At 26.7% G+C, this 14,803-nt stretch overlaps 1 protein-coding gene across 13 annotated transcripts in view; it reads left to right on the forward strand.

Annotated features, from left to right (window-relative positions):
- Positions 1-14,803, forward strand: part of LOC117171429 (protein unc-13 homolog 4B) — a 155,464-nt gene that overhangs the window by 127,037 nt on the left and 13,624 nt on the right. For 9 of the 13 annotated variants that reach the window (XM_033358742.1, XM_033358750.1, XM_033358753.1 and 6 more), the window contains 3 exons: positions 996-1,055; positions 3,732-4,038; positions 11,866-11,946. In XM_033358742.1, the coding sequence (XP_033214633.1) occupies positions 996-1,055; positions 3,732-4,038; positions 11,866-11,946 (448 nt within the window). The remainder of the gene's footprint in view (positions 1-995; positions 1,056-3,731; positions 4,039-11,865; positions 11,947-14,803) is intronic. The other 4 variants (XM_033358743.1, XM_033358754.1, XM_033358744.1 and 1 more) reach the window with 3 other exon arrangements.

The following is a 14,803-nucleotide window of genomic DNA, read 5'->3' on the forward strand; positions in this document are numbered from 1 at the left end:
AAAACTAAATGCTTAACCAAGTAATTCAACTTCGAACTCAGTAGTTGGTATTTTTTTTTAATTTCAACAAAATATTTGAATTTCCAACTCTAGAGATGAATTTTTTACCGAAAATGGCCAATTTTCTACAAAAAATAAATATTCAAACTGTCAGTTAAAAAAATTAATGATTTTTCAACCACAAAATTTGCATTTTATACGATTTGTATAAAATTCAAATTTTGTGGTTAATTAAGTAGTTAAAAATAATTTAATAATGTAATATTTACATTATCAGGTGAAAAAAATTAACTTTCACAACAAATATTCTAATAAATTATTTTAACTTTTTACCGGAGTTCTTAACGTTTCATATTTTTAAATAAAATTATGAATCTACATACAAAAAAGATAAATTCTCAAGGAAAAATCTAATAGTTGATATTTCATCCATAAAAGATTTTAATATTAATAAAGAGCAGTTGAATTCGACGAAAAAAGACGACTTTTGAAATAGTTAAAGGTTTAACCAAAATATATTAATTTTTAACCGAAACAAATGAATTTTCAAGAAAAAAACATTTTCCAGTAAAAAAAAGAATTGTTAAACAAATTGTTGAATATTTCAGTCAAAAAGTAGAATTTTTCATTAAACAGTTGGATTTTCAACACAACAGTTAATTTCAAACCACACGGTTGGATTTTTAACCCAAAAGGGACAATTTTTAACAAAACTTTAAATCGAAATTTCTACCAAAAAATCTTTTTTTAAGGAATTTGTTCAATTTACAATATGATAATTTAATTTTAAACTAATTCACCAACATAGATTAATTCTCATCAATAACTAAGTTTAAATTCTAGTAAAAAAATGGGAATAATGGTTTAAAGTAACATTGCAGTTATTATTTTACCAAATTTTAGGCCCTGTTTAAATCCTGAAAGTTTCCGATACTGCGAATTACAAGAAAAATTTTAAAGATTGTTTATACCCCATATTAAATTTTTTCTTACAGAAGATTGCTAATAATCATAAGTCAATGCATAAATTGAATGCTAAAGGTTTTCATAAGAAGGTAAGAATTCTAATTATAAAAAAACTTGTCGATCCTAAAAAAATCATTAGACTTAAATTATGAAATAGAACAACTTTATGTCTATAGTTTCTAGTATTTTTAGTTAATAATTGTGGTTCATATAAAAGTAACACTCATTTGGGCGATCTGTTGCATTTTTCAAAATTTCCAAAAACTTCCGAACGGCAGGATATATTCTTAAAAGACTTTTGAAATTTACGGTACTCTCAAATCTCACTTTAAAATTTGATTAAAGAGAAAACAGATTTCGGAATTTTACTAATTGTTCTGAATTTCTTGGGATTTTTTAAAATTTATCCAATTTCACCGAATTCTCTTAGATTATCGTGAATTTTTGTAAATTAATTCCAATTATACTGAAATTAAGAAAATATTTTGTATCTTTTTCAATTTGTTTTCATTGATTCAGAATTCACCTAAAATTTTTAGTAGGTTATTCTGACTTTTCTATAATTCTTTGGAATTTTCTTGAATTGTTTTAATTTACCCTGATTTTTTAGTTATTCTCAATTTACTTAAATCTATATATAATACAATCAATTTAAAAAATTGTTTTCTCTAATTATTCCTAACGTTTTTTAAAGACAGCTTGAATACTCAGGCATTTCATCAAACTATTTTAAATTTCCAATATTTTTGTTCCAAATTCAGTGCATTTTTAGAATATTTTTCAATTTTTAAAATTTTATTTTGAATTCTTTTTTAATTCTTTTGAATTGTTAAAAATTCTTTTTATTGTCTTAAATTTCTATAAATTCACTTAAATTTTACTTGATTGATTAGCTAATTTAACTGTTTTATAATAAATGTCACACCTCTTTTTTTATCAGTAGAAAATTGTTTGATCTAAACATTTTTTAAAATATTTGTAAATTAATCTTGAATTCACTCTGAATTCTTATTAATTTCTCCTAAATTATTAACTTCTGTTTTTAAATCTTTATAGTTTTCATGATTATTTAAATTTGATTGAATCCTTTAGAATTTACTCAATTCTACTCAATTAAAATGGCTTAGGATTTTTTTAAGTCACTGTAAAGTCTTATACGTTCATCTTTAATTCTTGGGCAGTATATAAAATTCTGTTGAATTTCATTAAATTCTTCTGAATTGATTTCAATTTTGCCGAAGAAACCTTGAATTCTTTTGAATTTTGCGAAGAATTTTTCTAAATTCATTTAAGTATTTTCAATAATATGGATTTTTTCTATATTTTCTTAGTTTTTTAAATCACCCCGGATACAGTTGTTTTGAATTCCCTTAATTTTTGCTTGAATATGTAAAACTTTTGTTCAATTTCCTGAATCGTCCCTAAAGCTCACCTTGGATTACAACGCTCGACAAAAAAATCAGCCATCCGAGTTAAAATACCATACCGATACGTTTTTGAGGTCCCTGAAATCCGATTCTGGGGTCGGTTTGACCCTATCAGGTCACGATCAAGGTCAATTGAAGTATGAAGGCCATGTGAAGGTCAAAATAAAGAAAACCATTGAATCGAAGAAAACCTCTGCTTTTAGAAGATTTTGCGGTCGCTGAATCCGAATCCGAGGTTAGTTCGATTACATGGTTTTCTCAATGTTGACCTCGGGGTGACCTTCGTCCCTACCCCATAGAATGAAAATTACCCCGGATTCGTATTTAGCGGTCCCAAAAACGTCCTGAAGCAGTGATTCACGCCAGTTCAATAGTTTCTTCTTATTTTGACCTTCACTTGACCTTGATCCTGCTCTGATGGGTTCAAACTCGCCTCAGATTTGGATTCAGCGACCTCGAAAATGTCTTGTAGTAGAGGTTTCCTTCCATCTAATGGTTTCCTCCGATTCAATGATCTTTTTAATTGTGACCTTCAATTGGTATTATACATAATTCTTTTGAATTTTCTTGTATTCTTCTGAATTTAATTGAATTTGGTATTTCTTTTCCTTAGAAAGGGGAAGTGAGTGAAGTGGTAGTAGGAGAACTGAGGGAAATCTATCGGGTGGGTAGTGGAAATAGGGGAAGCAGGGGCATTAGACAGAGTGGTAGTAAGGATAGTGCTACGTGAGAAAGAATGGTAGTAAGAGGTAGGAAAATAAGGGAAAGTATATTATGGGTGAGGTGGGAAGCACGAGGAAGGAATAGAAAGTGATATTAGGGGAAGGAGAGGGAGTTGGGGAGGGGGATTTAGAAGTTAATGTGCGGAAGTGAAGTATTGGGAGAGAAGGTAGGAAGACATTTGAGGAGTAAGAAGTTTAGGAGGGGGAAGTAAAAGGTTGGAGAATAGGGGAAGGGGAAATTGTACACAAGAGGAGTGTTATTATGGAAGGATGAGGTCAAATGGGGAAGTTAAAAACAGGAGCGGAGTTAGGGGAAGTAAATGATCGAATTCTGAGATTTGAAAGACTCAATTTATTCCCTAATAGGCTACAAAACCTTTTTCTTGGGTTAAAAATTACTCACGTTTGGCCACCTGTTCGATCTAATCATCTCAGTTTTCGCTTTTTTCGAGTAAATACATTGTGACAGCACTTGTTATAAAAACGAATGGTTTTAACTAGCATTGTAGTCAATTTTGATCAGGGGATAAAAGGGTGGAATGAAAATATGGGTATGATGGTTTGCATATTATAAAATTCTGAACTGAAGGACGGGGGCTCATTGTCTTTGATGCAGAAGAGAAGACCACCATCCTTCTATTCGAACCTGCATCGTACTCTTCACGCCCTTATCCAGTTCTTCAACCTCGGAGCGGACGAGGCTGCGAACGTTCAAGTATTGGAGAAGATTGAGAGCCTCTTAAAGCTCCATGGGCTCGAAACTGCCGAGTTGATTCATCGATATAATCTCGAAAGGATTCAAGAGCAGAAGAAACTTGAGGACGCTCTACATGGTCTCCTTACTGTCAGGGCACAGTTTATCGACAACTCGCTCAACATTCAGATTCTCAATGCAAGGAATCTCAGACCAATGGACACCAATGGTAAGACATACCTTCACATCTGCCTTTTCTGTACTCTCTGCATGGAGAAAAATGGATGGTCAGTCTGAACATCTAGAGTGTCCGAATGACTATATTTGATTTTTAACTATCGGGCAGCCCCCTAGATGGTTGGGAGTACCATCCGCGGAGTGTCAGTATTTCATGGCCAGGTTTACTATCCCAGAACGTTAAGTTTCAGATTCTTGAGTGTCAAAATTTAAGGCTAGGTTCACTATCTCAGAGTGTCTAGTATACTATACTGGGAGTGCTTACTAGAATATCCTAAAGTGTCACCTTGAAAATTGAATATTCAGGTAAAATATATAAAATGGTCGAAGCTATTATGTTCATATACTTAAAAAGATTATCTCTGTCAGTCAAAACTACTATCGCGGATGATCAAAACGACTATATTTTATAATTGAATCGAGTATCTCGGGTAATTAAATGTTTTTTTTTAATAATAAAAATTTTTTAATTAAATTTCTAAATACCATAAACATCACATGATTAGAGTATATTTTCAGTTACATTAATCGTTTGTTATTAAAACCCGGTGCTTGTTTTTTTTTAATAAAACGGAATGTGTGAATGGAAAACCCGTCATCACGTGATATTTCTGGTAAGTGGTAAAATTAATTAATTTTATAAAAATATTTAGCAATTAATAAAATAAATAAATTTAAACCTTTTAATGAAAAATATGTTTTGTTTCATTTATACACATAACAAATATATATATCAATTTTAAAAAAAATCTCAACCAAACAGTTACATCAACCACCAAATAGATATACTTTCCAGTAAAAGAGAAGAACTTTCGGAAAAAAAGTTGAAGATTAAACCAAATATTAACACTTTTAACACAAAAAGAAATTTTTTTTTCGAAAACAGTTTAACTTGTAGCAAAAAAGTTACTTTTTAACCAAGAAAGACAAATTTTCAACCAAGAAGGAGGACTTTTCTACCGCAAAACTTTAATGTTCGTTTCAAAAGGATGAATTTTTAACGACATAGTTGAATTTTCAACCAAAAAAGATTGGAATATGATGAAATTTTTTAATTCTTAACACAAAAAGCAACTTGTTTTTAGAAGACTGTTTAACTTTATTTATTTAAATTAAATTGTCAATCAAGAAAGATGCATTCTTTAACAAAATAGATAAATTTTCTTTCAAATAATTAAATTTTTAACAATAAAACATTAACATTCTACCAAACAGTTGATTATTTAAATTATAAAATATATAGAATGAATTTTGAACCAAAAATCGAACAGTCAAATTTTCTAACAAAAGCTGTGATAAAGAAAACTTTGAAAAAAACCAATGTTTAAAAATTTCGTTGAATTTTAGAATAAAGAAAAAATGAATTTTGGATCAAGAAAATTAACTTTCTATAAAAAAAGACAAATTCAAAATCCATCCAATAAACAGGATAAAGTTTTAACCAAACATAAAATAATTGTATTTTGAGATAAAAAAATTATTTTTTTAACAAAACATATATGAATTTTCTAAAAGGATATTCAATTGAAAAAATTCATTTTTCTACAAGAAAAATATTTTTCTATCAAGTCATCAAAATTATTGAACTTTAAAGGCATTAATTTTGTATTAAACAGTTAATTTTTAATCAAAAACTTGCATTATAATTATTGAATTTATAGATAAAAAAGTTAATTTTTGAACAACTATGTGGGTTTCCATCAAAATATTTCAATTCCGCAATATTTAAAATAAGTTAATAAATTTGATGATTTCTTCAAACAAATTCAATAAACAATGTATTATTTGGAATTTATTCTATGGAAAGACTCGCCTTTTTGAATGGCTGTGTTTCTATTAAGCTGCTTGGATTTCTCTATTCATTTGTTTTTTTGCTACTTTCTTGAATTCATTAAAAATATTTCTGGCACCTTCTTAGATTTTTTTCTTATTCTGAGGCTATGGCAAAAAATTATGATAACATCTAAATAATGCATATGTTTAAAATATTTGTTTAAAGCAGCATAGAATTTATCAACTATGTATGATTGGAAATGAAATTTTTATTGAGTTCCCATTTAAAAAGACTGACATAAAAAAATATTATTTACAGATGCCCGAATAATGCATTTGTTTATTAAATTTGGTTTAAAAAATATATAAAGTTTATCAAACAATTATCAATTTTTCTGAAATCATTAGGAAGTTCCCAATTGAAAAGACTGACTTCGAAAAAAACGAATTTTTCCGTCCACAGATGCCCGAATGATGCATTTGTTTGTTAAATTTGTTTTGATAAATAATAAAATTGATCATTTCATCATTAATGGTGCTGAATTTATTATGAAGATCCCAATTTAAATTCTAACATAAAAAAAGAATGTTTCTTTCGACAGATACACCAATAATGCATTTGTTTATTAAATTCCTAATTAAAAAAGTTGACACATTCAGAGAGAGAATTTGTCTGTCGACAAATGCGTCATTAATGCATTTGTTTATTAAATTTGTTTCAAGAATCATAAAATTGATAAAAAATTATGAATTTTGCTAAATTTATCATGAAACTTAATTGAAAAAGTTTATAGAAAAAAAATTTGTGTGTGAACAAACGCATGATTAATGCATTTGTTTATTAAATTTGTTTTAAAAAATCATAAAATTAATCAAAAAGTTATAAATTTTTCGGAAGTTATTATGAGCTTTCTAATTTAAAAAGTTGGCATAGAAAAAAAACAATTTTCTCTAGACAAATACCTTGTTAATGCATTTATTTATTATATAAACAATTATTATCTTAAGAAATTAAAAAAACAATTAATATTTCCATTAAAATTTCTTGCAATATAACTTAAAAAAAGTATAATCATGGAAAATCATGTGAAACATTTTTTCAACAAATAATTTCTTTATGAAAAATTGGTTTGTTTATTGTCTAATATTGTCACGTCTTTAAATAATGTTATTCTATGCACCTTAAGCGATTTGACTATTTTTCTTTTATTGACACACTAGTGTGAATTAGGATTTCACGATTTCAGCAGCCTATTTATAGATAAAAAATGTTCTAAACATATGGATAGTTATATGATTTTAGGGTAAAATTTCCCGTAAAATACACTGCTGCAATTTAAATTGACCAAAGAAATAAGTTATGTTATAGAAAAATTGTTATAAACAAATTATGTTTTTTTAAAGTGATTTTTTTTCTTTAAAATAACGTATTTTTGTATTTAAATAAAGTTCAACAAAACTAACAGGATATCTTAGTTCAAACCTTATATTTAAAGGAAAGAAAATAATAAAAGTGATCAAATCATACTTTTTTTCTCGTGCTCCCAAAGAATCTACATTTTCAAAAAGGAAATTTCGTGATTTAAGAGTGGAAAAATAAGAGTGAATATATTGAATAACAATGAAATACAATAAAATTATTTATTTATTATACAAAATATGTGAAGTATTTAATTAATAGACGATGATTGATTGTTGAATAATTGATTATTATTAATATTATTATTAATAATTATTATTGAAAATACATTACGAAAACGTGCACAAATTTCATCAATATAAAATTTATTTATGATGGTGATCGCATGCAAAAATGTATTTTCTTTTCAATTTTTTTTTAATACATGTATTACAGTCTGCGAATATTGTACAAATGCTTGAATTTACTCACTTTTAATGAAAATGTAAGTGATCAACACGAAAATCTACACATTTTGTGTTCCGGAGTCAGCAAAGATGCTATCGAGATAAACCGCACACTAATGCGAATTCGCATCAACTCGCTGCGTAAAAAACTACTACTTTTGCAGCCAAGTCACAAATGATACCACTAATTTGACAATTTTGGGGGTGCGAATTCGCACTAGTGTGCGATAAGGGCGTTAAATTAGTGAACATAAATTATCAAATTTATCAACTTATTAAGAATTTTGCTGAAATTGTCATAAAATTCCCAGCTGAAAAGACTGCTATTGAATAAAAACGAATTTTTCTGTCGACAAATGCCGAATTAGAATGGTACAAGTAACGAAAACAAAATATTTAACTTAACAATCCCAGAGTAAGTTTAACACAATCGTACTGACATTAAGGCTGGTTTTCTGCAGATTGTCAAGTTCAACATAAAATGAGAATCTCTTTGTCTATGGAGAAAAAATTATGGATTGTACATGATACTTTTTGGAAGTTCAAACTGACCATTTAAATTTTGACACTCAGAGTTTGACTATCTATTTTGCTCCGTGTAGTAACTTATTGACTCTGTTCTGTATTGTTCGTTAAAGATCGATATTTCGATCCCAATCGATTTATCTTTCGCCGTTAAACATCGCCAAAAGCCCCCCGCCCCCTTTCTTTGACCAACAAAAAACTTTCCTCAAGAAATTTTGATAACTCTGCAAAAAATTAAGCTAGAAAGGTTTTTAAGAAAGTATTAAAATGCTTAGTTAATTCCGCGTTGATTGATTCCTTCTTGAAGTATTTTAGATCATTAGGGGCCGAGATAGCGTTTAAAAAAGAAAAACCCGTTTTTAGTTTTTGGCCAATTTTATATGCTTAACTTCCACTATCTGTATGCTTCAGGGAAGTGGATCAAAAAATCTTAATCTTTTTGAGATTAAAACCTGAAATTCTCTTTTTTTTTAAATAAGACCCAAAGAATGAAAAAATACTTATTGTTCTTGAATTATCACAAAAAATGTGAAAACGTGCATTTTCGTCTTGTACACCATTCCACATTTCTTGTGATAATTCGAGAACCAGTAAACATTTTTTAATTTTTTTGGCCTCATTTTAAAAAGCAGATTTCAAACTTTAATATCGACAGGTTTAAATTTTTCTATTCATATCGCTGAAGTATGCAGAGAATGGAAGTTGAAAACCTAATAGTTTTTTTCAGGTGCTATCTTGGCCTATATTAATCAAAATTGATTCAAGCCGGTATTAAGCTTTGAAAAATTTCTTTTTATCACATGCATCCCTAAAAATTCCATAATTTAGTAATGAATTTCAGAAAATAATAAATTAACCACACGATGCTTGGCTAAAAAATATCACTAAAATGAACAATTTTCACAATTCTTTTATTATAAAAACGGTTTTAACGTAAAGTCTAGTTACTTTTGAAATAATCAATTAAAAAAAAGATTATCTCAATACAATAAAGATGAACTTTTAATCCCAAAGGATGAATTTTCAATAAAAAATTACACTGTAGTAAAAAAAAGACGAATTTTAAAAGATAATTACATTTTTAAAAAAACAGTTAAATTTTTTTAACCATTTAGCTAAAATTTGGACCTATAAACATGCATTTTTAACCCAGAAAATTAATTATTTAGTAGCAAACGAATTAGCGACCCTGAAAATGAGTTCTTAACTTAAAAAGAGAAACTATCGAGAAAAATTGGAACAGTTGAATTTTCAGTTTATAAAATAAAAAAATTAATGTTTTTTTACCAGTTGAATTTAACTAAAAAAAGACGAATACTTGTTCAAATGTTGGAATCCTGAATCATAATGATGAATTTTTAATAATGAAGATTAATTTATTACCCAAAAAGATGAATTTTTAACAAACTACATGAATTTTTCTACTAAAAGTTTGCATTTGCAACACACGAAGGATACCTGTTTAACAAAACATGGAATATTTAAATTAACAGATAAAATATTAATATTTGAAAAGAGAAAAAAAAGAATTTTCTGCCACATAGGTAATTCTTGAAAATAAAATGAATTTTCAATAAATTATTTCAACCCTCAGCCAACTAGTCAAACTTCAAACAAAAATATTACAAAAAAATGATAACAAAATACATCAATTTGTAACTAGCCAAAAATAGTAAATTCTAAATAAATAGCTGAATCTTTAACGAAAAATGTAGGAATGGATATTTCAATCAGGAAAGATTTTAATTTAAATAAAAAAAAATTAAGTGCAACCAAAAAGCTTTAATTTGCAATAAAAAAAAGAATAATTGAATTTTCTACCACAAGAAAAGAAGTTTTAACAAAATGATTAAATTTTTATCCAAAAACATGAATTTCGAACTATGATAATAAATCTTTAAAAAACGAATTTTCAACAAAATAGTGAAAGAAAAAAAAATAATTTTTAACAATTTGTAACTATTATTTTCATTTGACACGTTTCCAGGTATTTTTAGCTAACTCTTAATTGTTTAAACAACAATTTTTTTGAATATATTTTTTACCTGTAATACGTGAAAATTTATTATTTTTAGGAGTAAATGATGCAGTTTCAAGGGTAATACTTTTTGGGGACGACTGAAAAATCCCGAAAATTAAAATTCCGGGCTCTAAAATTTTCAAATTGAAAAATTCCGAATAATAAAATTTCCCAATAATAAAATTTTCTAATAATATAATTCCCGAATAATAAAATTCTTAAATTATAACATTTTCATAGAATAAAATTCTCGAATTTAACAATTAAAAAATAATAAAATTCGCCAGCAGTTTATAATATTATAGAATTTGAAAATTCCCGAGAGAAAGTTTCTGATCTATAAAATATTTAAAATAGAAAATTCCCTGACGTAAAGAGTTAAAAATGTTGTTTTAAATTATTTAGATATTGAAAATACAGTAGCCCATCATCTTAATACAAAAAAAATATTTTAAATGTTTAAAGTTTCTAAAATTATTGTTTGAATTTAAAATAATAATAATTAAAAAACTATATATTTCTGATTGCATTTTTTTCAATTATTGTTATTCAAAAATCAAGCAATAATTTCGAAAGCTTTAAGCATTAAACATATTTATTTTTATAAACATATTTTGTTTTTCAATAAGTAAAATTTACTAAATAAAATTAATTGTTTGAATTCAAGAATTTGAGAATTTTCTAGTTCGGATATATCATAGTTCGGCAATTTTCTGCCAGGAATTTATTTATTTCAGAATTTTGAATTTCGTTAATATTTTTAATTTACAGGATTTTTATTATCAGGGAATTTTTCAATTTGAAGATTTTATGCTCCAAGAAGTTTATTATTTTGGAATTTTCAAATTCGAGAATTTCATTATTCGGAATTTTTATTATTCTAGAATTTTGCAATTCGGTATTTTTTGTTTTTCGAATATTTCAGTTAGGATTTCCGGAAATTTATGACACAAGTACCGCATGTTGAGATTAATATCTTTTTGTTAAACATATTTTTTGCAATTATTTAAACAATCTTTTATAATATTCGCCAAATGTCCTATACAAACATCCACAATAAATATTAAAAAATATAAAACATTGCTGTCAACAGTCATTATTTGTGTCATTAATTAAAAAAAAGAAATTTTCAATTGTTGTTGGAAAAAATTATACAAATAGAAACTCTTTTAATAATTGCGAAATATGTTAGACAAAACAGATTATCCTCCATATTTTTAACCGAGTATCTTATCCCAAAAAATAATACTTTTTCGCAATTCCCAGAAAGATAAAAATTACTTAAACAATTCGAAATTATTTTAAAAATTTTTTGCAGACTTGTAAGTTATGAAATAAAAATAATATCCCTTGGAAAATTAAAAAAATAAATAAATAACGTCTTTAACATAAATTTTACATAAGACTGAAATTTTTCCTTTTTTGAGGCATTTTCCGAGTACAATAAAAGGTGGCCAAGAGTGTAAAAATTAGAAATGATTGGGAAGAAATTATTCCCTCCACATTTTCTAAGAAGTGGCTCTACTTTAAATTAAAAAATTTAATAAAATTTCATTTCCTTCTTTTTTTTTCGAAAACTGAGCTGTACCTGAAAGATGAAGGCCCCTTGAATGATACTTTATTTCGATTTTATAGGCGATTTTATAGGAAAGCTGTCCACCCTTGAACGCAGAATGCACTCAAAATCTAAACAAAGACTGACAGAGGGGAAGACAAGTATGTAAAAAATAAAAAAATCAGAATACCTCCAACCCTTGTCACTCCATGGTTGCCTGCCCCTATGTCTATTTCTAGGAACCCATACTTTATGCAAAGCGAATAATCGGAAATTAAAATATTATTCATTTATAAATATTATACAATAATAATTTTCGCAAGATATACTTTATTTTCAATTCCATGAAAAATAATAATTTTATAGGTGTTCGGGGATGATTTAAAAATTTCGAAAATAGATATTCCAGCACAATTGCCGAAATATAAAAATACTGACTTGGGAAATTCTGGAAAAACGAAATTCTCGAATAATTTATAATATTAGCAAATAAAATTTTTTGATAGTTTGTAATATTACAGAATTTGCAAAATCTGGAATCATAACATTTCCGAAATAAAAAATAATAAATGCTGCAAAATGCCCGTCTCTAGAAAATTATCGAATTTAAACAATGAAAAAACAGTTTCTTTTTGATAAGTCATATTTATTAATTACAAACACAATAATAACGTTTTTTAAAATACAGCGAATTTGCGGATATTTAAGGTATTGTCTTAAAATTATCGTTTACATTTTTAATAACAATAATTAAAAAATATATATTTCTGAACGCAAGAAAACAATAACAGAACAAGATTTTTATTACAAGAGAAACAATTTGAAAAACTACTATGCATATTTTTAACAACAAAAAAACTTTCATTGAGAATTTTCTTTAAAATTATTGTCATTTTGAATTTAAAGTATAATTTTTAAATACATTGAACATTAAAAAGATTCTGTAAGCAAAATATTTCATTACTGTCTTTTTAATGCGTAAATATAATTTATTTAAAAAAAATGTCAATGGCTTGAATTCGATAATTTTTGAAAGTCGGAAATCTGAAAGTGTCGGATATTTTATAATTTAACAATTTTCTGCCGCGAAATTAATTATTGAGAGATTTTCAGATTCTTTCATATCAAAAAATCTTTCGAATTTACTATTTCGGGAATTTTCTATTCTAAATAGTTCTTTTTCGAGAATTTTACATCATCAGACAATTTTTTAAATATTTTATCATGAATTTTCTAAAAACAATTGAACGGCCATGCAAATTATTTTTTCAATTTTTAATACTGAACATAATTTCTATATTGTTTACATCGATTATAATCAATAAATATTATATTTCACACATCATAAATAATATAAAGGCTTCTATTGGTCAGAAATGTCACGATTTGCAAAGAACAAGTATTCGCAGGATAAAAAAATAAAATATAAAAAGTTACTTTTATACCAAGTTGAATTATCATATTCAATTTTTTTAAACTACTAATTTTTTCAAATCTGTTTTTTTTTTAAATAACTTTTTACGTATTTCAGTTAAAACTATTCGGGTTAAGATTAGAATATTCCGTTGATCAAAATAAATTTTTCTCGAAATTTCATGCATACCGTCCCTATTTTTTTCTAATATACAAAAAATGCGTTAGTTTTTTTTAATGATATTCAATTATTTGCTGAATTAAGTTGAAATTAAAAATTTATTTTAAAATTAATTAGACAATACGACTTGAAAAATACTTTTTAAATATCGCCCCATAAGTCCGTTTTATAGGGTCTCAAAAAAACCCCATATGTGAAAAATTGGGTTTCTCGAGTTTTTGGCGTAAAGTTGAAAAAAGAAGAAAACTTAAAAAATAAACCGAAAGTATCTAGCCTCACTGTAGAAGAAGATAGTTATAAACAATAATAATTGGATTAAAAAATAACGTGTGTAAAATTTAATTAATTTCAACATCGCCCATGGGAGTGAAAAAACGACCAAAACTTGCTTTTCAAAAATTGAGGAAAGAGATTTTTATTGAAAATAATAATAAATTGCTTAAAACAATTATGATCGATGAGTCCAATTAATTGTTACTTCGCTTTAATTCAAAAGTTGCCAAAAAGTGGACAATTTTAGAAAAGACTGCAACCTTTTAGCATTATTTCAAGAGAATATTATGATAAATAATAATAAACTGTTTAAACAATTATTTGTCTTGAATTATGGGGTTTTTTAGTGACCCTATAAAGCGGACTTATGTGGGTGAGATTCAAAAAGTAATATTTTATTCGTATTCTATGGCTAATTGTGAATAGAAATTTGGAGTTTGAACGCGATTCACCAAATATTGATAAATCTGGATAAAATTTACAAAAACGTATTTTTTTGTACGGGAAATACGTTTTCAACTTTGTAAGGCTTGTGTAACCTCTAAATATCATTTTTCTGCCGATTTAAACAAACTTAGGGGAGATATGCATGAAAATTTGAAATAAAATTTTTAAAAAATTTGAGCAACCATATTTTTATACAGTGAACTTCTGCTGACCAATTAAAAAGAGGCCCAAAAAGCAGGAAGTCCTCGTTGATTTGAATTCAGTATTTTAGTATGACGTCATAAGAATGCACACTACTTTTTAGAAAAAATAATCAAAGCGTAGAAGTAAGTCATAAATGTAAGAATGGTAATATTTTTCAGGTTTGAAATCTATTTTTTGCAGTCATGATTATGATATGTTTCTATCAAATCGGATATTATGAACTCAAATTCCACCTATCTTAGCATAACCGCGACGTCATGCTACAAAACTCAATATTCCGCGAAACATTTGAGTAGTTTTTGGTCTATTTAAAATTGCATAGCATGAACTTTTAATATTTCATTAATAAGAAATTATTTGAAGAAATAACTGTTTCTATGATTCAATTTAATTAAATTTTTATGAAAAATTTGTTGTGTAAATTTGGCAAAAATATTTATCTGTTTTATTATTGATAGTATTTATTAAATTAAAATATACCCGCGCTTCTGGAACATTAG

The sequence above is a fragment of the Belonocnema kinseyi genome, chromosome 4 (assembly GCF_010883055.1).
Source record: "Belonocnema kinseyi isolate 2016_QV_RU_SX_M_011 chromosome 4, B_treatae_v1, whole genome shotgun sequence".
In the NCBI taxonomy this organism is placed as follows: Eukaryota; Metazoa; Arthropoda; class Insecta; order Hymenoptera; family Cynipidae; genus Belonocnema; species Belonocnema kinseyi.